The sequence below is a fragment of the Nothobranchius furzeri genome, chromosome 18, assembly GCF_043380555.1.
Source record: "Nothobranchius furzeri strain GRZ-AD chromosome 18, NfurGRZ-RIMD1, whole genome shotgun sequence".
Classification (NCBI taxonomy): domain Eukaryota; kingdom Metazoa; phylum Chordata; class Actinopteri; order Cyprinodontiformes; family Nothobranchiidae; genus Nothobranchius; species Nothobranchius furzeri.
Window position 1 is genome coordinate 14,341,150 of NC_091758.1, and position 23,833 is coordinate 14,364,982.

Sequence of the window (23,833 nt, forward strand, 5' to 3'; positions counted from 1 at the left end):
CTGGTTGGCACCATTTATTAGGAGTTTTACACAGTAAAGAAGCAGATTAAGACAAATACATCCAGCAACATAGATATGATGAAGGTCTGTTAGGCACTAATGAGGAGGCATGAACTCAAACAAAAGCACATCAAACACAACTCTTTATGGTAATCCATCTGAAACCATGCTTGGCTATTTTTGCATGACTGACATCTACTTTTAAACATCTTACACTGAACTCACTTTACAGACTTTACTGGAGTAACGTCAACAATGTTGTGAAGTCAAACGTAAGCGGACAGAGCTGTCAGGCATGGAGCCCAAACCTCCAGGTTGGGTTTAAGGCTGCTTAGGTAGAGATCAGAACCTTGGGGTTTTCCCTTGAAAACATGAACTTCACCACTAGCTTCCACATGATAATTACTAAATAATAAAACAAAATCAGACCAGTCAAATATGGTTTGTGTGCTCTATCAACTTTTCTTCAAAGATTTTTTTTAAATTTCTTTACCATCATCTCACTCTAAAAAACTGATGCTGTTTAAAGCAAGAGATGTTTCCTTCACCTTTAACTTCTCAGGTTCGGCAGCTGGATCTACTCACAGATCTAACCAAGCTGTAGCTTTAGGGTAAAAGAGGTGAATCCACTCCAGGAATTCTATAAATTGATTGTAGACTGGAGGCTGACAGTTCCCATGAAACTGAAACTGACCAACCAGGAGACCAGTAGATGGTCTGTTACTAGACTGGTTTCTGCAGGATCAACGCTTACGGTAAACGTATTCGGGAGTGGCTGTTAAGTCATAAACACAAGGCAGAAAGGCTCCAGTGAATGCTGCATCCACACTGGGTCAGGGTGAGGCAGGTGACCCTCCTTCTGCCAGAGTCTTAAAGTGGACTGACAGAGACTCTTCTTCGGGGTTTGGAGGACGTTTGTATTCCTCTCTGGTGACCAGGTGACACAGCAGCCCTCCATAGAAGACCAGGAGGATCCCCAAGGTGTTGGCTAGCACCCCTTCAGGGGCGAACTGAGAGTATGTTGACCTTGGAAGAAGAAAACACAAATACAATCACTGATAAGATAAGATAAGAACAACTTTATTTATCCCGAGGGAAATTGTTGTGTCATGTACATGCTCAAAGCAGTAGGAGAGACAAAGGAACAGGTGAAAAACAGATATACGATATATACAGTAAAAATAGTGTACAGTAGTATACAATAGGATAGTGCAAGAGAAATACTCAGGCAGAATACTAAGGCAGAACTTAGAAAGTTTTATAAAGTATACATATGGAGGAAAACATGCAAGAGGGTATTTGAACGACATCTCTTTTTGTTTTCTTCCTTAACCCTCCCACTGTCTTCATGGGTGTGACCCTGCGAGGAAAGTTGACCATTGAGCAGGGCTGATGGTTTATCCCTTGAGGTCCACATGGCAGGGGTGAGGTGGTGCTCACTCCTCACTCCTGCCACATGGATCCAAGGGATAAACCATCAATCCTGCTCAATGGTACACTTTCCTCGCGGGGTCACACCCATGAAGACAGTGGGAGGGTTATTTTTCCTTCTTCCTAATTTTTTTAAAACATTTTTCAAATCATGTTTTATTTTTAGTCTTTGTTCTTCTGAAGCGCCTCCTGACTTTTATCTTGAGAGGTGCAATGTAAACATATATTTCTTTGTTTTATATGTTAATGTGTTAAATGTTTAACTGGTATTTTGTGTGATGGACCAACACACAGTAGCACATCTGTGAAGTGGACTGACGCAGATTTTCACAATAAAATCTGAATAATCTCTGTGGTGGACATCGTTTATTGTTTAGTTTTTCTTACCTGTTGTTTTGTTCTTTAAAACACAAAAATGCTCTTTACATGTTCATTTATCTGGTTGCATCTTTTTTAACAAATGAAATCAGCTGTTATAACCAAACATTACTCAGTGGTCTTTTTACCACATACTCTTGTTGATTACTACTACGTTGGTCAAAAATACAGTGGATTAGAGTCAACCTCTACCAATACTACCATTAGTACTTGATACATCCTGATTGTATCTGAACAGCCGTGTGTTTCCTGCAAACCTCGTCAGGTTTCAGCATTTGCAGCCTCCTGGAGGAACTACTGAGTTTCAAACTATCAAACTTTTTACTATTGTATTGCTCATGGGTTCATGTTAATGCTTTGGAGGAGAACATGCAACTCCACACAGAAAGACCACAGCCGAGTTTCAAACCTACAACCTTCCTGCTGCGAGGCAACAGTGCTAACAACTGCGCCACCACGCAGCCCAAATAGCGGCGTTGTGTTTACCACACTGACATGCTTCCTGTTTTCTGATGTTTTTACTTATTCCACTCATCATTTCATCAGGCAGGGATGCTGTTGGGAGTGAAACACAAAAGTTGGGCTTGGATCAGCCGAAAAAGGCAACTTCCAGGTCTTTGAAATGATAAAAAGGACTCCGCAACAAACATCCTGATGTCTTGTTTAGATAGTTTGTTTTCACATTCTGATCAAAAGAACAATGAATGCAATATTCTGCAAACAACAAACAAAAACAAAACAATGAAACTTGAGACCTACATGATGCTGAAGAGAAGTTTCTCTGAGATACCAAGCAGGCTGGTGCTGATGGCCATGACCAGCAGGGCCAGGCCACAGAACACATGGACAGGGAGGTACATGGCTCGTACCCATGATGAGGCAACAGGAAACAGGAAGAACATTAGACCCATCACCCACTAGAAGAAACACAGGTCAGAGTTTTGATCGCTGAAGCGCTGCTGTGGTTGAAACGCATGAAAATGGGAGTTTACCTGGAGGCAAAACAGAACCAAGGTGGCCAGGCCAAGCCAACTGTGCAGGGAATACACATCTGGGATCTGATTGGCTCTGTGGAAGTCAAAGACCGCTACCACCCCTACACACACACAACAATACACAAACACAGCTTCAGGTGTGTGAGGAGATCGCCACGGGTCAGATTAGGATCAGGTGATCCTCTAGCGCTTTGTCTCACCAACAATGCTGATGATGAGGGCCAAAAGGTGAATGATGCCATGAAGCAGCTTCACGTTTCTCTTCGCCTCATTACGAAATACTCTGTAGACCAGGATGGCTGAAAAGACGCAGACCTTCATCAGAACATTGCACAGGCTGAACTCTGCTGCATGTTTTCACTGTAGAACAAACGCAGATCAAAGAGCCGCTGTGTGTGCGTCCTTACCCACAAAGTATCCCTTAGTCTGGATTTAGAGCTCAGCACAGCAAACTGGAGTTTATAGCTACTGGTTTGTTAGATCTCATCGCATCATTTAATCCTGCTGACCACAGCATGCTGTTCCAATAGCTTGAACATGATACTGGGACTGGAACTGCACTAAACTGGCTTCCGTCTGGTTTACCTGAAGTTTTATTAGTTAACCATGAGGCCTGAATCAAACTCAGACTGCATCTGTTTGTGTGATAGTTGGGAAAACTATTATACCCCTAATATTGTACCAGAGGACCCTTTGCAGCTGGTATTCATTAACAGTAGTTGACAGTAAAAAGAAAAGTCAAAGACACCTAAAACAACATGTCACGATACGAGGTTTGTAGGACCCAAAATGCAGGAACCCAGGATGACACGAGGCAGGTGATGATATAAAGAAAAAGTCCTTTATTTTGAAGGATAAAACAAAAGAATAAATCCAAGGCTGGGAGCCAAAGTCCAAAGATGTCCAAATACCCCAAAAAAACTAGAGATCAAAACACTGAGACACGAGAAGCACAAGTAACACTAGAGATCATGAACAGAGACTGACAGAATTACCACAATGGACCAACACCAAACAGAGACAAGACAGGGCTTAAATACACAGGGAGAACAATTAAGGAAACAGGAAGCAGGTGTGTGGAGTGAGGGCTGGAGGGAAGGCAGGTGACACAAATGATCTAAATGGGGGAAACAGAACCAATGGAGGGCAGATAAACCTAAATATAAAACTAAACCTAAGACTGAGGGAAGGACTCACACAGACACATACTGACACACACAAACTCATACACACGTACCATGAACTGGGGAATGGACACACACACACACACACACACACACACACACACACACACACACACACACACACACACACACACACACACACGCACACACACACGCACACACACACACACACACACACAAACACTGAGCAGGGAAATGGCACACACACACACCGAGCTGGGGACAAAGAGGCTGGAGCTACAGAACGTGAAGGAAGACCTGGAGGGCTGGGGATGAATGAATGACACAGGACCTGGGAGGAATAGACTTTAAAGGGCTACAAACATAAGACACATAATTGAGATGCAGACAAAGGACACATGAGGGCGCTAAGAGACACAGAAGGGAATCTAGAGAGGATGGAGAAACATCAGGAGACACATGAAGGAAGGGGCAGACGCAGACCATGACACAACACAGGTAAATAATAGTTGGAAACTTCGTGTTCTCATTTTCTTCAAGGGAGTATGTGTTTATCCGTTATCAACATGTCCTGGCTTTTCTGGTAGTGACTGGTTGCAGTGGCGGCACCAGGGGGCGCTATAGCTACCCCTGCATTAGTCATAGCACCCCCAAGTAAATATTAGAATTTTTTTTTTCAATTTAATTTTAATGTAACGTGTGGATGTGATAATATTTAACGTACAAAACAAAAATAATCAGTAAATTATCATATAGATAGTAAAAACTTAAACCAAAACAGGAAATTGATGTTAATCTTTGACCTCATTTTCCACCTATGAACGATTGAAAGGTAGTGGTAAAATGGATCGTTTTTTGTTGCCCACATTTCCACGGGTTCACTCAGAAACGAATGAATCTTTGGAAGTGATCTCAGACCCACAAAAACCTACGGATCTGGATGAAGAGAGCCAACCCTCAATCGCCGCAGCAGTCGAGGGTTTAGCCGCTGGAAATGCTAACACTAATGTTAGCTAAGCATGCAACACTATAGATGGTTTTCTGTGTGGCTGTATGTGTTTATGATTTCATGGAAAAGTCAGCGATTGTTCATATGTTTATGATGTATATTAATGATTGTTTCAGGTGTTGTTGAGGTGTTGTGCACGCATGTGTATCTGCTAGTGTTGAAGGTGTTTTAGAGAACAATAGGTACGCGTGACCACTTCCTTCATAGCACCCTCAATACAAAGACTGGCTCCTTCGTAGCACCTGCAGAAAAACATTTCTGGAGCCGCCCGATTGGTGGTGCCTAGGGGAGCTTGGCATTCTCTCGTCATTGCATCACAGGATTTGTTTTTCTAATTACTTTACTTGATTTCAGTGTCTCTGATGAGTAAGGCTTTAAAATAAATACAGTAATCTGATTACAGGTTTTTTTGCGAATACAAGTGGGATCTTTTTGTCTACCATGTTTAACAATGAGAGTAAAATATGCAAATGCAAATACAATACCTGCTGCTAAAGGAATACTGATTTGCAGCCTGCAAGGACATTGTCTTCATGTTTCTGATGTGTCCTGCCTGAGACTCTCCTGTGTCTACCCGTATGGGCGGAGCTCAAAGGGTTTCACAAACAGTTAGCTTCATGTTTTCAACTTGTCTTCCTGCTGGGTTTATGTGTGCTCTCATTCAGTCGCAGCCACCTGTGACTGAGGTAGTCCTGGACCAGCACCTGCCCTAGGCTCCATGATGGCTTGGTACTGCTTCACTTCTAATGTCAGTCTGCTGATCTCAGGTGTTGAGAACAGATACAAAGCAGCCAAAGATGCTGATGAAAACAGAAACAGCCACACTGACACATGTAACTGCATTAGCCTGAAGCCCTCACCCCACCGCCACCCTGACCTTCTCTTTTATTGTTCTAATGTAATCCAGCACAGGAGCGGTAGAACTAATCAGATTGTTGTCATTAGCAGCCGTCCCCTGGGCTGTCGACCTCTGAACAGCAGAGCACCAACAGTTTGGACACATTAACAAGTAAAGAAAGAATTATTAGTTTCTGGAGTTTCACTTTGATTAACATGGATACATGTTTGGAAAATCCTGAACATTAAAAATGCAACAAAAAAGCAGGAAAAAATAAGCACAGAAGGTAATTAACAACTATTGTTGAGCAGAGAGGCTTTCCTGCGGCAGTTTTCTGCATTCCTTTGGTTGTGAAGGGTTTATAGTTGTTATAAAAAACTTCACGTGTGGGCCGAAGGAGCTAACGCAACAGCCACTTCCTAAGAAATTAGAGGTCATCTCCAAAGTCAAGGTCACCCATCTCTAGATTAAAGTGGACACCACTGTCAGAAGTAAATCGTAAAACATAGACTAGAATCCACCAAAATGCATCCTGACAAGCACCAAAGCTTTGTGCGTGTGTGTGTGTGTGTGTGTGTGTGTGTGTGTTCTTGTACACCAGAAGCTCACTATACCATTTAGAGGTATGGTGTCAATTAAGATTTAGTTAAGGTTAGGGTTAGGAACAGATCAGCACTGGTTATGGTTATGGCATGTGTATGGGTTAGGCAAAGTAGAATCACAAAAATGAATGGAAGTCAATGGTGGGTCCTCACTATGATAGAAAAACAGACGTAGAGACTTCCGGTGTCAAGTAGAGGGAGGACGCATGAGCAAAGGCTCCCGGTTCACATCTTAAACCTATCTTTTTAGAACAAACTTGTTGCACACACTGCGACGCAACTGGCTGTGTAAGTCAATTTTACTAACTTTGAAAATATTGAGCATGTCTAAGCAAGCGAAACAAACTCCGGCTACACGTGCTGCAAGCAAGCTAGCATCCTTTGCAGCTAACAATGCACCGACTTCAGCTGACGGCCCTCCAGGTCCTGAAAACCCTCCGGTTGTAATGGTGGCTATGGACCAACTATCCGTCGAATTAGCTAAACAAAGAACTTCTCTCAAGGAGGACGTTTCCACCCTGATTCGAGACGCCATCAGACCGATCCAAGACTCATTAGAGTCGCTGCAAACAACGGTGAGCTTGTTCCAGAAACGTCTTACCTCTGTGGAGTCTGTTGCTGGGGATAACTTTGAATGGCTTACCGTTGCAGAGGCCACTATCAAGGTACTTCAGATCCAGAACCAGTCGCTGGCAGATTCATGCGACAACTTGGAGAACTGGTCACGGAGAGCTAACCTCCGCATACTGAATGTTCCCGAAAGCAGCGAAGATGGTAAAGACCCTATAAAGTTCATCTCAGACGTCTTGGTGGAAATGATGGGTTCTGAAGTGTTTCCTCCTGACCTGGAGAGAGCTCACCGAACCCCAACTTCCAGAACCAACCAGAAAACACCCCCCCCCCCCCCCCCCCCTGCGCGTACCTGGTCTGCTTCTCCAGATTCCAGCAGAAAGAAGCGGCTCTGCGCTGGGCCAGGAACCATCAGCTCCAGTACCAAGGTGCCACTATTAGGATCTATCAGGATGTCAGCGCTTTGCTCGCAAAGAAGAGAGCCGCGTTTAACGGCGTCAAGCAAGCGCTGTATCAGAAGAACGTTAGATTTCGCCTGTTATATCCAGCCCAGCTGCGCGTGATGCATGGAGACGACTGGCTCACCTTCGATTCACCTGATCAAGCCCAGCAGTTCATTGACCAGAGTTTCGGTAGGACTGTGAGCTGCGGTTTGAACTCTGCGACCCAGCGAAGAAAAACTCCCGAGCTTGGGAACAAGTAAGTTCACCATTCAGGCACGGGTCAACCTGCGGTCCGCGGACTCAAAGCGCAGACACTCATTGGCGTTCTGGGTGATCTAAATAATATTATCCTGTGTTATTTCTCCAATTTAGTTGTACTAAAGTTGATGCCTTTCTATTGTGTGTATAAGTATTTTGCTCATATACCTGTAAATACCTGTTTGAGTAATTCTATTGCTTAATTACATAGTTTGTATTTTTGTGTGTGTTTTTGCATGTCTATTATTGTAAAGGAATTTAAAATATATCCTGTCATAGGAACTGGGAGCCTTCCGGCACAGACATGTTTAAAATGTGTTTCTGGAAGTTTTTAGTTATAGTGTTTAGCCTGCAGCTTGCCTCAGAGAGAGTGACAAGTATGGGTTTAGTTCTAGTTTTGTTTTCCTCCTTGTTCATCGATAAGAGTAAGGGAAGGGACACCACCAGATCTTTGCGTTGTTTGCTCACCTTTATGTACACAAGAGTTGTAATTTTTCAAATCGTGCACTTAAATATGCTCTTTGCTTACCTTTTGTTAGTGTTTGCTCTTAGGTTGTAATCGCTTTAGTTAAACACGGTGAATGATACTGAGGTGAGGGTGGCTGCTGTGCATTCATTAGTTGGAATGTGAAGGGTTTGAATGGGCCGGTTAAAAGAGCTAGGATATTTAATCATCTTAAGTATCTAAATTGCGACATTGCATTTCTCCAGGAAACCCGCCTGTTGGTGAAAGATCACATCAGACTTAAGAAAGGATGGGTAGGAAAAATTTTCCATTTGAGCCTCAACTCAAAAACATGTAGAACAACCATATTAATCCACAAAATAATTTTATTTAATGCATCCACTGTTATTTCAGACCCTCAGGGGCGTTTTGTGATGGTTTCAGGACACCTGTACCATAGGCTGGTGGTTCTGATAAACATGTACGCCCCAAACTGGGATGATGATAAGTTTATTGGCAAATTAAAATCGTTAATTCCAGATATGGACTCAAAACAACTGATTTTTGGTGGAGACTTGAACTGTGTGATGAATGTAGCACTTGACCGTTCCAGTAACAAACCTACAAATCTCTCCAAAAAAGCCAAGTTACTATCCGTGTTTATGGCTCAAATAGGATGTGTTGACCCCTGGCGGTTCTTATTTCCACAAAGTAAATTGTTTTCTTTTTTCTCTAATGTACATCATTGATATAGTAGAATAGACCATTTCTTCATCGACCAGAATTGTCTCCCCTTAGTCAAGAAAACTGATTATTTAACCATTGCAGAGTCAGATCATGCCCCTGTACTTTTAGATGTTGCATTTCCTCTTTACCAATCAGAACACCCACCCTGGAAATTAGACCGGACTCTCCTGGCTGATGAGGGGTTTTATGAAATGATATGAAAAAAATAGATGACTTTCTAATTTTAACCAGAATGATGATGTTTCACCCCCTCTACTGTGGGAAACACTAAAGGTTGTAATCAGGGGAGAAATAATCTCATATTCGACTAGAAAAAATAAAATGAACCGAATTAGCCAAGAGGAATTCATTAAATCCATCTCTATGGTAGATGCACGTTAATCGGTTTCTCCCTCTCCTGAGCTTTATAAAAGGAAGTTAGACCTCCAAACACAATACAACTTGCTATCAACTGAGAAAATTGAACATCTTCTGTTGAAATCACGAGGTTGTGTGTATGAGCATGGTGATAAAGCCAGATGTTTACTAGCACACCAGCTTAAATGCCACTCAGCCGCACAACAAATCTCACAGATACGAAAAGATGATGGGGAGCTAACAAATGATCCTGCAGAAATTAAAGAAACCTTCTAAATGTTTTATTCAAAGCTTTGTACATCGGAAATCTCAAACGACTGCTCTGATATGGAGCATGTCTTTAACAATCTTCAGGCTCCTCTTGTAACAGCCGCTCATAGGACTCAAGCTGAACTCCCACTCAGTCATGTAGAAATACTTACTGCAATAAAGGCAATGCAAAATGGCAAGGCGCCGGGCCCTGACGGGTATCCCATTGAGTTTTTTAAAGAAATTTTCTGACAAACTAATAACAATTTGACTTAATGTGTTTAATGACTCCCTGTCTCGCGGGGTCACTCCCACAGACAATGAATGAAGCAGATATTTTCCTCCTGCTGAAGACAGGTAAGGATAGTACGGCGCGTGGTTCATACCGCCCCATCTCACTCCTGAACTGTGATGTAAAAATCTTAGCTAAGGCTCTTGCCCTACGCCTAGAAACCACAATCCATGATGTGATACCTGTTGACCAAACCGGTTTTATCCCAGGCTGCCACTCATTCACAAATGTCCATCGGCTCCTAAATGTTATCCACTCTCCTGCGTGGTGCCAGAGGCCGTCATCGCGCTGGATGCGGAGAAAGCATTTGATAGGGTGAAATGGGATTATTTATTTGCTTGTTTGAGGAAAGTTGGTTATGGACCTAATTTTATCTCATGGATAAGACTTCTATACACATCAACCAAAGCCTGTATAATCATAAATGGTAAATGTTCAGGTTATTTTAAGTTGTCTAGGGGTACCCATCAGGGCTGCCCGATCAGCCCACTGTTATTTGCCCTGGCCATAGAGCCCCTTTATATTACACTCAAAACCAGAGGTGGAAAGTAACGAATTACATTTACTCATGTTACTGTAATTGAGTAGCTTTTTTGTAAATTTATACTTTTTAAGTCGTTTTTAAAATCTGTACTTTTACTTTTACTTGAGTAAGTTTTTAAAAAAGAATTGTAATTCGCTACATTTTAAATCATATCCATTATTGAGTAAAAATAAAATTGTAGGCTTAATAAATTAAAAATATAACATGTAGCAGCGTCGGAACAGCAAGAGACACCTGCTTGAGCGCCACATCTAAACCTGGGAGGGGGGTGGGGGGGTGGGGGGGGGGTGGGGGGGCTACACGCTTTATGATGAGGACAAACAGCCATTTTTACCGCAGTTTTGCTCAAAAACATCAGTTCAGTCCCTGTGATCCACTCGCTGTTTACCTCCTCTCTCCCTCCTCTCCTGTGGGTTGGAACCCGCACCTTCGCGCACCGGTGTGACGTCATCAGAATTCTGCTCGGTTCGGCAACCAGACTCGGTTCCGTGTTTGAAATGTGTTTCCTTACCGCGCACGGAAGTGGCAAAATTACGTTTAGCGCTCCTAAGAAGCCGATTATCAGCACTCTGCTCATAAAACAGAAGACCTGCAGGCCTCTGTGAGTTAATCCTGATACTGTTCAGGTGTAAACATTGTGCTCCATCCCTGTGTCTGAACTCAGAATTTGCTCCTTGATGCCACAGATATGTGATGATTTAGCTTGTTTCTTTTTATTTTACTCCAGAATAAGAGATTACATTATTACAAAAGCAGTTCAGTGTAGTTAAATTAGTCATTCACATGATTCTAACATGCTGCTGTGTGTGTGTGTGTGTGTGTGTGTGTGTGTGTGTGTGTGTGTGTGTGTGTGTGTGTGTGTGTGTGTGTGTGTGTGTGTGTGTGTGTGTGTGTGTGTGTGTGTGTGTGTGTGTGGGACTGCATAAGACAGCATGGCTTCATCAAATCCATGCATCCTATATCTTGGCTGAAGTAATGGCTCAGGAAAATAACTTGTATTTTCCTTATATTGGACCTATTTTTGGTCTGGGAGGTGTAACATATCATGATACAAGCCTTTTAAAACATGTTAAAGTGTTACAAGAGGAGATAAATGCATGAATTAAAAATTCATGTTTGGAGACCAACCATCACAGTTTGGAGGCTCACGCTGGTGAGGAGACACCATTAGTTCTAGTAACACCTGGGCTCCCAAGGCCTATTCTGACAGGATGGACGTTACAGGACCCTTAAGGATTCCAGTTGGATGATTGGAGGATTATTTAGGAGGATTGGAATGAACAAACTAATTTCAGTGGTGAAGGGTTAAAGGTATTGGCTCGGCATTAAAATTGTAGAAATGCAAAATAACTACACTTTATTATCTATATAAACATGTACTGGGTCCAGTTTTTTATTTTATTAAGGACTTTTGTCATAAATCATTAAAGAAAATCCAAATCCTCTCCTCCAGACAGTGAAGAACTGTGTTTCGCATACGTCACTCCAGCACGTAAAACAAGCTAGCTGCTGATGCTAATATTGTGAATCACTGTTATTTGTTTACTTTCATGCTCCTAATTACTACGTAAAATTGCGTTTACAGCTGCAGCAAAAGGTCTGAGCCATGTGTCTGTGTCCTACACGCATTTTTAAATAACAGGTCTGATCTAAAATAATAACCTACAACTATAAATCCATCTAGAACCGCACCGCTACTTCAGGACTCCAGACGAGTCCCGTTAGCATGACTGCAGCAAAACTAACCGTGTTTGCTCCGGTAAGGAAAGAACAAGTCCTTTGGGAAAGCTACGACACACACACACACACACACACACACACACACACACACACACACACACACACACACACACACACACACAGAGAGAGATATAATCTAAAAGATGATCTCTATATTTCAACATTAAAACCTCCATGACATCCTGGATTAGTGCAAACAACGAGTTGAGCTAAGGAGTTACTCCAGCATCAGGAAGATTTATTCTGGTAAATTGTAGGTTCATTATTTTCCAGAGTTATATCAATAAATACACACAGCAGTAAAACTGTAGATTACTGAACTATATTGGGACACATGATGGAGCTAAAACCAGCTGAAAACTTGTCAGCTTAGAGCTCCCAGTGGAGAACAGAAATGAAATTTTTAAGAAAAGTAAACAAACTGTACCGATTTTGGTTCTGAAGATGAACAGAATCCTCCTCTATGTCCAAATCAGGTCACAGGTCTTCTGAGTCAAACGGTCTAAAACATGTCTGCACCTCTGGTAGTGATATCCAGCTGGCGGGGTCGGAGTTCGGTTGAACTTCTCCAGTAATCTAACATCCGTTCTCGTCGCCGTATCCCAGAGAAAAAACAAATCTGATCGACTAGTAGAGGCTTCAGAAGCTACATCTGATTGATGACACATTGTTCTCTGCTATAACGCTAACGCAGAAACACCGGAGCCAGGCGTTGTTTACTACAGCTGTTTCAGCAGAGCTCCATGTGAAACGTCAACTGCTGCCCAAGGCTTAGACCGGACGTTAGTTTCTGTTTTTCCTGCGCCGGTCACAAACATCTGATTTTCTTACAATTCCAACCGTCAAAATCCAAAAACCTTTTTCATCTGAGATTTTAATACACATTTACACATGCTGTTCAAACAAATTTTGCCTCTGGCCGATATCTTTAAATGAGTGAGTGAACCCACTACCAAAGATGAACTCTGCTAACTTTAAAAATCAGCTGCTCTAAATGAGCATTCAGGGAAAAGTCATGGGCTTGTGACTATAACCTAATTTATGTTACTAGTTTGCAGTGTAACTACCTTTGTACTTCAATATGCATATTTGTTCATTTAATTAAAAAAACGGCCACTTTGACATTTATACCCCATTGTCTTTTTTTTTAACTATTCAGAAGAGCCCGTCCTTGCACTGTCAAAAAAGTAACTAAGTAACTTTTACTCTGACTACATTTGAAATAAGCTACTTTTTACTTTTACTTGAGTACATTTTGAGGCAGGTAATTTTACTTGTAATTGAGTAAAATTTCATGAAAGTAATTATACTTGTACTTAAGTACAACATTTTAGTACTCTTTCCACCTCTGCTCAAAACTTTGCCATGAATTACAGGGATCTTCAGGATGGATAGAGAGCATAGAGTGTCCCTTTATGCGGACGATCTGTTAATGTACGTATCTGACCTTGTCCCGTGTCCCTCATATAATCCACACGCTAAGCAGCTTTGGCTCCTTCTCTGGGTACACCCTGAACTTCAGTAAAAGTGAATGCTATCCTGTCAATGATCTGGCTCTTCAGATACATAACAGTGCTATACCTTTCAAAATAACCAAGAACGGCTTTAAATACCTTGGCATAAATATAATAAGAGATCTGCACAATCTATATGACAAAAATTTTAGTTTGCTATTTGAAAAAGTCTAATCAGACCTAAAGAAATGGAAGCCACTTCATCTATCGTTGGCAGGGAAGGTAAATTGTATAAAAATGAATATACTCCCCAGGTGTCGAATCTTTTCAGTGTATCCCACTTTACCTTCCAAAATCATTTTTAAATCTATTGATAAAGCTTTAATTTCATTTATATGGGATGGGAAAAAGCCTAGAATACGGTTGGATCTGTTACAGAGGCCGAAAAACCTAGGTGGCTTAGCCCTTCCAAATTTCTGTCATTACTATTGGGCCTCAAATGTTCAAAAAATCATGTATTGGCTCCATACCCCTGATGAAGACTGGTGCCAAATTGAGATGCTGCCTTGCATCTCCACTTCTCTTAGAGCCTTGGCCACCTCCAGCCTACCGATCCCCTCACCGCAGCACACCACCACCAGTCCTATAGTTATTGATACCCTCAAAATGTGGGCTCAATTTTGAAAGAACTTTGGGTTTAAAAACCTTCTCCATTTGAGCCCCATACACAATAATCACCTTTTCCCCCTGGCCAGATTAGATTCTGAATTTGCCATTTGACAGAGACGAGGCATCCATAATTTTTCTGACACGTACATAGACAGTGTTTTGGCAAGTTTTCAGGACCTGTCACACAAATTGGACCTCCCTCGGTCCAGTTTATTTAGATACTTTCAAGTTCGACATTTCCTTCAGCATAGTAACCAGAACTTCCCAAATTTATTACCCACAACTGGTATAGATAATCTGCTGAAATCCTCAAGACTTAGTAATTGCATAGCATCCTTTAGGAATATAACAATGGCGAAGATCAGAGCAGACTGGGAGGATGAGCTGGGGGCTCACTTGGAGGAGGAGACTTGGGAGAGTGCTCTTTTAAGAGTAAATAACAGCACTGCATGTGCCAAATTAAACATCATACAGTTCAAGATCCTACACCATTCTTACCAAGGCAAGACTGGCTAAAATATTTCCAAACATGGATGCAAGCTGTGAGAGATGTAGAAATCCCTCTGCAGATTTAACGCGTATGTTTTGGTCATGTCCAACTTTAAAAACCTAATGGTCAACAATTTTCAAAACATTGTCTGAACACTGAATGTTGAGCTTCAGCCCAGTGCAGCTATGGCCAAATTTGGTGCCATTGACAGAGGACATCGAACATTAAGGGGGAGTTATAAAAACATAATTGCTTTCACTACGCTGCTTGCGCGCAGAAGGAATTTATTGCATTGGAAGTCAAAAAAGCCACCCAAACTCGCTTTATGGTTTAGCGGCCTGACACAATTTATACAGCTGGAAAAGATAAAGTATGCTCTCAGGGGGTCCAATGAGAGATTCTTTGCCGTTTGGGGTGCATTGCTAAAACATCTAGAGAAAATCAGAACCATACCCGTCTGAGAGTCGTCCAGCGGCTGCCGCATATCCTCTTTGTGATTGTGATTAATTTTGTGTAAATAGTTTCTCTTTAAGTGCACTTTTTCAAATATGGTGAATTTTTTCTGTTCTTTTTTCTTCTCTCTTTTTTTGTGTACTTCATCTAAATCCACTTATTTCATTTATTTATTTAAACTTTTACCCCAGTCTGGAACGACGTCCAACATGTTCTTAGGGTGGGGTTATTATACAAATAGGAGCATTGTGGCTGTGCTTTATGTTTATCTTTATACTACAATGTTAATGCTCAATAAAATAAAAATAAAAAAAAGAAAAACAGACGTGTGTGTGTGTGTGTGTGTGTGTGTGTGTGTGTGTGTGTGTGTGTGTGTGTGTGTGTGTGTGTGTAAATTAGAATCACTGTTGTGGTAGAGGCTGTGCTGGTCGGGTTGGGCTCGGATTGGTCTGATGGATATCTGCTCTTTCTTGGCTTAATGCTATAAATCAGCTACACAGTAGCTTAAGGCAAGGGCACACACACACACACACACACACACACACACACACACGCGCGCACACACACACGCGCGCACACACACACACACACACACACACACACACATACTCAACCGGGAACAAACCAGGCAAAATGCAGTATCAGTGTTGTGATGCTGTTTTGCGCCACTTACACTGGATTTTAAGACATTTTGTAACCATGACAAACAACCAGGTTAAATACATAACAGTCAGACCCTTGGATGGCAAAGAAAGGTTTGCTAGAGCCCACAACTGAAAAGTTTGGTAGGTCTAACACTGGATGAGAATAACAGAATCCTTTAACTGACAGTGATCTTCAGATAATCTGACCTAAAGAGCTCTGTCTGTGCTGTGATGTAAAGTGTGACTGACTCATGTTTTAGCCTGCAGCCAGGCTGTTGTTCCAGAATCAGTTCAAACTCACCGTCACCCTGCAGGAAGACCAGACCCAGCACCATACAAAGAGGATGCAAGTTGAACTCCTGTGCTGAGCCATCCCAAGCAAAACCGCCCTGGTAGTGACCCATCCATACCCCAGTCAGGACCACGGACAGCAATCCAAGCACCTGCGATGCTCCCACCAGGCCTACAAACATGGAGCCGCCATGACGGGGGCTTAAATCCTCCATCACCTGAGGAGCAGAGACAGATTATAACCCTCTGGAGACAGGCGTTGCAGATAAAACCTACCTACCTGGTTACTCCACATACGTGTTTCATGAGCATTTTTAAACTCGGAAGTACCCTGAAGGACTTAGTTGTTCGTCCTTTTATGAAAAACTTAATTTGAGCCTGAGAGGATTAAACAGACTGTTCTGAGGTTTGGTTTTTCATCCGGGTCATTAGGGTTAATTTGACTAATTTATGTCGTTCACTTTGGGGAATAAACTGCAGCTGGTCCTGAATGGGTCAAAGTTCAGAAACATGACAGCAATGTGTGTGTCAAAGGTGTGGTCGGTAGGAGCCACAGCAACATTAAACTAAGGGTGTTAAAGTGAAACAACCGAAGAGGGCTTGGGTTTCCAGCTGGAATTGTCCAGATCGTGCAGAATAACCTTCATCATGTCCAGTCTCTCTTAGACAGGTCTCAGGTTGTTGTTAGCAGTGACAGCGAGTTTGTTCCAACCTGTAACCATAACTGCTGAGTGAAACAACGATATCTGTAGTTCCGATGTTATTACAGTCTCCTCGTCCTCCTGGCTATTATGAAGCCTATGTGTCAGTTAAATTCCCTGTTATCAGCTGAAACATCACAGACTACCCACCCCCCGTCACGTCAGCAGAAGTGAAGTTTTACCCACTGAGGGAGCAGGCATAAGCACCACCAGGTGTGATTGTTCAGATTACAGGTGTAAGGGTTCACATCTTCATTCAAAATTCATAAACCTTTATTAAACCATGTTGACATCAATGTACATCCAGTAAAGACATCCGGTAATAGAAACGTCATCAGAACCCTTAGAGTAGCACACACACACACACACACACACACACACACACACACACACACACACACACACACAAAACGATGAAAAACCAACTAATGCATCTCCGCAAAACCGGAAGTTATCGGTTACGTGCACGTGCGTCGCTTCTGTCTCTCGTCTTGAGAACCCGTCCGGACGTGTGCATTTGGACCTAGAACCGGTCCCTCTGTTATCTCTTTTGTCCGGTGGTTTTGGTCCCGCTTCCTTGCCAGAAGAACCGACACCAGCTAACCCTCGGTCCCGTCACCTGTTACTTGCTCTAAGTGACGTAATGTTTGATCTAACGCGGTGACGTTCACGCTTTTTTACAGACAGCTGGAAAGATGAAAGCCTACTTACCCCTGCTGCTTCTGTCTGACAGACTCAGGAGGTCTGGAGAGGACTGGTGGGTCCGCCTCCCCCCTCGTCCTCAACGCACACAGGCCGCGCACGCGCGCGCGCGTGTGTTTAGCCAGGGACTGAAAAAAGATGATTCAGCTATGGCAGTCAAAAATCATACGTAAACGTCACTATAACGTCATTGGGCAGAGAACACTTCAGCAGCCTCCTGTAATGGTCCGTTACCTTGGCAACGCACCATGAGGATGGATGGGGAGGGGTCTTTATTCCAGCAAAGTGGATCTGAACAGAACTGCTGTTCGACCCATCAGAGCCGAACAGACGCATGTTTTAGAACCGGATCAGAACATTCTGTTAGAGCGTCAGCAGATGTTGCACCTGATTGATGGCCTGGGGCTGCAGGGGGCGCTCTTATGGGGTTGGAACATTTCACATTAAAGCTCTAAATTGTACATTGAAACAACAAAAACTTGTATCTGTAGCAAAAGTCCATTAATGTCAGTAAAACAGCTCAGACTGAGAGACCATCTAAAGGCCTCGGAACCCCCTGCAGGTGTTCTGGACTCATCAGCTGATCAGAGTGACAGTTCGAGTCTTTTGAGTCAATATTCTGATTGTCTGAGATGTTGAATGTGGGGTTTTCATCAGCTGTAAGCCATACTCATCACAGTTATAACAAATAAAGGCTGAAACATCTGGATCTGCCTGGAATTAGACTGTCTCGGATTCACCTTTTAGGTAGAATTACTGACATTTAAGAACTTCTGCACCAGATTCTAGTTTTTTTACTTTCACTTGCAATTTACTGGAATTATTCGTCGCATTTTCACAAGAAATAGGAAGCACTTACAGTACATTTATCCTCACTCAGTGTCCTGTTATTTGGTTTTTTCTTACATGCACATTTCCTGGAATTTGTTTGAAGTCCATGTCGGCTGTTTAAATAGCTAAGTTCATTTCCTGTTGTTCTCTTAGCAAAGCAGGATCAGCTGGTGGTGGCTGCCCTACAGTAATAACCCTTTTATTTCAAATTCGACAGATGATTTTTGGAATAAAACTGAACCTTTTAGTGACTATTTTACTGGAGTCTACCCAAACATGGCAGCAACAGAGTTTCAGTTAAGGATGTTAGCACTCACCTAAAACAAAACCTTACCTAAAGGTAACTTATACCTCACACTGCTAAAAACACCCTGAAATCACAATCTACTGATTTTTCTGTTTCTATATTTTGTTTTCTTTTACTGGTCTGATGTGAAGACTACCTGGAACTCTGCTTTTATTTTGAAAGCCACATCAAAAAACGCGTGAGGGCTGATTTAACCATCATTTGTCATGTTGGGAGCAGGAGGTTTGGACCCGAAATGCAGAAATCCAGACAACAACTCAGGCAGGAGCGGTTGAATAAATGAAAAAAAAATCCTTAATTTAGGATGATGAGTCATTTCCAAGGGCAGGAAGCCGAGCCAAACAACTAGGAAAACTGAATTACAAAAACAATAGCTCATTTATGAGCAAGGACCTGGAGTTACTAGAGGAGGGCAGAACAACGCTAACAAAGACAACGGACCAACAAACACTGATGGACAAGACAGGGGTTTTTAACGCAGATGGGAGCAATCAGGGGAACAGGTGACAGGTGTGAGGTGTGAGGAGTGAGGTCTGGAGGGAAGACAGGCGCCATCAATAAACTAAATGGGGAAAGAACTTAAGCAGAGGGGAAGATAAACCATAATCTATAAAACACTAAATAACTAAACCTAAAGATTAAGAGCAAAGACAAACAACCAATGACTAGAGGGGTGAGGAGGACTAATACAAACCAATAAGAACTACACGGGAGTGACTAGGAGGAAACATGAGGGAAGCCTAGAGGGAGCTGGAGAACACAAGGAGACACACAGAGCACGAGGGGACACATGAGGGGAACGCAGAGGATGAACAGGGGGTGGGGGGGGGTGGCTGGGGACCAAGGGGACACAGAACACGACATCATTGTGAGTGTTTAATGTTTAAGTGACTGAGATCAGTATACTATTAATACCAAATTTACTTATTTTTCCATTCTGTAGTTTAAATCTGAGCCTAACATTGAGGGTGTTAATAAAAATGTCTTCTTCAATTTTAATGTCAGATTAAAAGAGAAAATAACCAGTTTCTGTCTCATTTTTACACCACTTTGATTATAAAGTGGAAAAATGATATCCTGACCTTTAGACCTGATCCACTAAAGTTACTTTCTGACAAAACAGATTGGCATTCAACATGTTACATTCATTATGTAGAAACTATAATAGTTCGTTCAGGTATCTTCTGATTTAGCTTCTGTATAAAATATTCTACACACTGTTGTATATGGGTTCATAGCACAAGGTTAGAGGTAGGACACAATACTGTAGATAAAAAGACCTTTTGGAGGCTACTGCAGCCTCAGCATCAGTGGTGTTCAGCACCAGGACCATTGGTGTTCAGCATCAGGACCAGTGGTGTTCAGCACCAGGACCAGTGGTGTTCAGCATCAGGACCAGTGGTGTTCAGCACCAGGACCAGTGGTGTTCAGCACCAGGACCAGTGGTGTTCAGCACCAGGACCAGTGGTGTTCAGCACCAGGACCAGTGGTGTTCAGCACCAGGACCAGTGGTGTTCAGCACCAGGACCAGTGGTGTTCAGCATCAGGACCAGTGGTGTTCAGCACCAGGACCAGTGGTGTTCAGCATCAGGACCAGTGGTGTTCAGCATCAGGACCAGTGGTGTTCAGCACCAGGACCAGTGGTGTTCAGCACCAGGACCAGTGGTGTTCAGCATCAGGACCAGTGGTGTTCAGCACCAGGACCAGTGGTGTTCAGCACCAGGACCAGTGGTGTTCAGCATCAGGACCAGTGGAGAGGCTCAGTCAGGAAGTCCAGGGGTTACATCACACCTCTGCCAGACTTTCCTTTAGAGCACTTCAGTAATGCAGAAACTAACAAAAAAGGTGTGTGTGTGTGTGCGTGCGTGCGCGTGCGTGCGTGCGTGTGCGTGCGTGTGTGTGTGTGTGTGTGTGTGTGTGTGTGTGTGTGTGTGTGTGTTTGTGTGTGTGTGTGGACGACAGAAGGTGCAGTAAACATGGAGAAAACCACGATAATCTGGTCATGTGGTCAGTAGCAGCTATGCTGGGAGAGTTTCTGCTGTGATGTCATATGTGCCACGTCTGATTTGTAGTTGTCTTAATTACCAGTTTTTACCAGCTGATAAATCTCTAATGATGTGCCAGACATGGTTGAAACTCACATCAATTTTTTTTGACACTGTTCTGAGTCTGAAGTCAGAATTTTTTTTCTTTTTGGTGGCCCTAATCATATTCTGTAAATAGATTTTTTTCTCCCTTGGCCCCTGGCGCCCCCTATTGGCGAGTCACCAGCATTCCTCAGTTAGCTGATCATAGATCAGTTAATCTTTCAGCTCATTTGTCTGATTTTTGCTGTAGCATTAAATAAATGCAGAGACATCTCCACTAAAACTGTGATCACATGAAATGGTTGCATCTTATAAATGTCAGTAATTCTACCTAAAAGGTAAATCCGAGACTTCTTTTCCTCAGTGCTTTTCCTCCTGGTGCCAATTTGAAATTGTCTTTAGAGGAATTATCAGTTATTGTTCATCACTTGAGATCTTCTTATTGCCCCTTGGACTGTCTTCCATCTTTTATGCTAAAAAATCGTTTGACAGTGTTGTTCCTTCATCCTGAAGTTATTTAATACTTCCCTTTCCTCAGGTCGTGTTCCCCAGTGTTTTAAGCAAGCCATTGTTCAGCCTCTTCTCAAAAAGCCAAATGTTGACCAGACTGTTCTCTCTAATTTTAGGCCAGTTTCAAAACTGACTTTTCTGTCTAAAGTTCTTGAAAAAGTTGTTTACTCTCAGCTCCAGGACTACTTGTCCCTTAACAACATTTCAGAAAAATTTCAGTCAGGTTTTAAGCCCCGTCATAGCACTGAAAGTGCTCTTTTAAGAGTTTTTAATGATCTTCTTTTAATTGCTGATTCGGGCCAGTCAGCAGCTTTGGTTTTACTTGATCTGTCGGCTGCTTTTGACACCGTCGATCACAGCTTCTTGTTGTCCTGCCTAGAGTCATGCGTTGGTCTCCGAGGTGCTGTTCTCCAGTGGTTTAAATCCTACCTTCACAAGAGGTTATTTTCCATTAATCTGGGACCTTTTACCTCGAAAACAGCACCTCTGACATGTGGGGTGTCTCAGGGGTCCAGCACTTTTTTCTTTGTATATGCTCCCCTTAGGCTCTATTTTTGAGAAGTATAAAATTACTTTTCACTGTTTCACTGATGACCTTCAGATCTATTTACCACTTAGTAATGCCAGGTCAATCGGCTCATTACTGGAATGCTTAAAAAGCGTCAAACAATGGATGTCCATTAAGCTCAACAATCAAAAAACTGAAATGTTACGATTTGGCAGTCCTAATCTTTTAAACAACGTTGTTAGTCCTCTTGGTCCTTGTTCTGGTTTTCTAAAACCCTATGTTACAAACCTTGGTGTGTTTTTAGACGGTTCTTGTAATCTTCACAGACAGGTGAGTGCAGTGGTCCAATCAGGTTTTTATCATTTAAGGCAGATAGCAAAGGTGAAGCCATACCTTCCTGCTAATGTCCTCAAACATGTCATCCATCTGTTCGTGTCCTGCCGATTGGACTACTGCAACTCCCTGTATTCTGGCCTGGACCAGTCCTCCCTACACCAACTTCAGCTGGTCCAAAATGCAGCGGCCCGCTTGCTGACTGGAACCAGTAAGTGGATCACATAACCCCGGTTCTGGCCTCTCTCTATTGGCTTCTAGTCTCCTACAGGATCCATTTCAAAATTTTACTCTTTGTTTTTAAATCCCTTCACGGCCTGGCCCGAGTTTACATCTCTGAGCTGCTGTCCGCTTACGTCCCTGCCAGAACCATGAGGTCCAGCTCTCGAGCTCTTTTAACAGTTCCAAAAACCCGCCACAAGACTCGCGGCGACAGAGCGTTCTCTGTGGTTGGTCCCAAACTGTGGAACAAGCTACCTCTCAACATCAGGACCACACAGAATCTAGAGCATTTTAAATCCCTTCTTAAGACGCATTTTTTTAATTTGGCTTTTAATGCAGGTTGACTTGAGCATCTTAATAGTTTTTAAGTTTTTATTACAGATTGTGACTGTTGTGTCCTCATCTTATTTTAGGTTTTTATTGTTGATTTGTTGTACCTTGTACAGCGCTTTGGGTGTAGCTGTGCTGCTGTAAATGTGCTCTATAAATAAAATGACCTTGACCCTGTTGTTTATACATTTTAGATCAACCAGTTTTGAGAGATTTTAATAGGAGTTTTCAGAGTCCTCAGACCTCCCTATTCTCATGCACTTAGACAAATAAGATTCTTTATTAAAGTTAAAACAAGTCTCTTCTTCAGGAGACTTGTGCCTACAGATACTGAAACAGTAGAGATATTGTTATGGCTTCGACCTCCTGGTGACAAGGTCACAAGCAGTATGTTTTGTGGTTTGGAGACCAGACAGTTAACCTGTGGCACACTAATGAAGCAGTATGTGGACAGTGTCCGTACCTTTGCATTCCGTGGCCTTCTCAAACACTACATATCCCCCCCTTCAAGGAGTTGAGATCACGAGTAGAAGACCTTAATGTCCTTGAACAGTTATCTTAAGGAAGGAAAAGATGGTTTTAGATACTTTAAACACATGCTGCGGGTGAGGGTTAGGGTTAGAGGGTTCTAAACCCCCCATAGTAGAGAGTAGAAAGAACCCTTGGATGTAGAAGATGGTGATATATTCAAGTAGGGCTTAAACAAATACTCAAATAATTCAATTAAATCAATTCCAATTGACAATTGACTTTTATTTTGTAAGTCGTTGCTTCATTTACGTTCACTTCTGGGTTATACAATCTCCATCTGGTGTGATCTGTCGGGTTTGTAACAATAAGCCTGCTTGTCCTGCTACTGCAGCACCACCTGATCAACAGTTAGCAGAGCAAGCAACAGGGTAAATGCAAATGGGATGACAACACCTAGACAAAACCACAAAAAGTTTCCAAAGTGTGGGAATCATTCCAACTCAAGCCGATGGATAAGACCGCCAGCTTAGTTCTGAGCTAATATTGCGCTAAGCTAACATCATGCTAAGCTAGTGGTTCATAACAGCGCTACGTCCCCAGCATGAAGCATTCAGGTTTCAGGCATCAGCTACAAACCTAAGACAAGGTGTGTGTTTTAGAGTTAAATGAAGATAAACTGAGTATATTGTCTTACACAGTTTAGTAAAACATTATACCACAGAGCAAATGTAAAAACAGAAGAACGAGACCATAAACAAGAGGACCAACACATACAAAATGCATTAAA

The 23,833-nt window shown here is 42.4% G+C and overlaps 1 protein-coding gene across 2 annotated transcripts; it reads right to left on the reverse strand.

Annotated features, from left to right (window-relative positions):
• On the reverse strand, positions 1 to 17,592 carry cyb561 (cytochrome b561). Of its 2 annotated transcripts, none has more exons than XM_015969259.3 (6): positions 17,457 to 17,592; positions 16,055 to 16,262; positions 3,005 to 3,103; positions 2,802 to 2,905; positions 2,569 to 2,726; positions 1 to 1,026 (listed from the first exon to the last, which is right to left on the reverse strand). In XM_015969259.3, exons 2-6 carry the CDS (start codon positions 16,257 to 16,259, stop codon positions 834 to 836), a joined length of 759 nt encoding a protein of 252 aa, XP_015824745.1. In that variant the 5' UTR covers positions 16,260 to 16,262; positions 17,457 to 17,592; the 3' UTR covers positions 1 to 833. The 2 variants fall into 2 exon arrangements, with proteins under 2 accessions (XP_015824745.1, XP_015824746.1); XM_015969260.3 differs by lacking the exon at positions 17,457 to 17,592 and adding an exon at positions 17,208 to 17,350.
• Positions 17,593 to 23,833: the final 6,241 nt, after the last annotated feature.

Coding starts and splice junctions, on each gene's coding strand:
- cyb561 (XM_015969259.3), bottom strand. CDS start 16,259: ATGGAGGATTTAAGCCCCCGTCATGGCGGCTCCATGTTTGTAGGCCTG. Junction 2,727..2,801: donor TGGTTCTGTTTTGCCTCCAG/GTAAACTCCCAT, acceptor TGTTTCTTCTAG/TGGGTGATGGGTCTAATGTT. Junction 1,027..2,568: donor AAACTTCTCTTCAGCATCAT/GTAGGTCTCAAG, acceptor TCTTCTTCCAAG/GTCAACATACTCTCAGTTCG.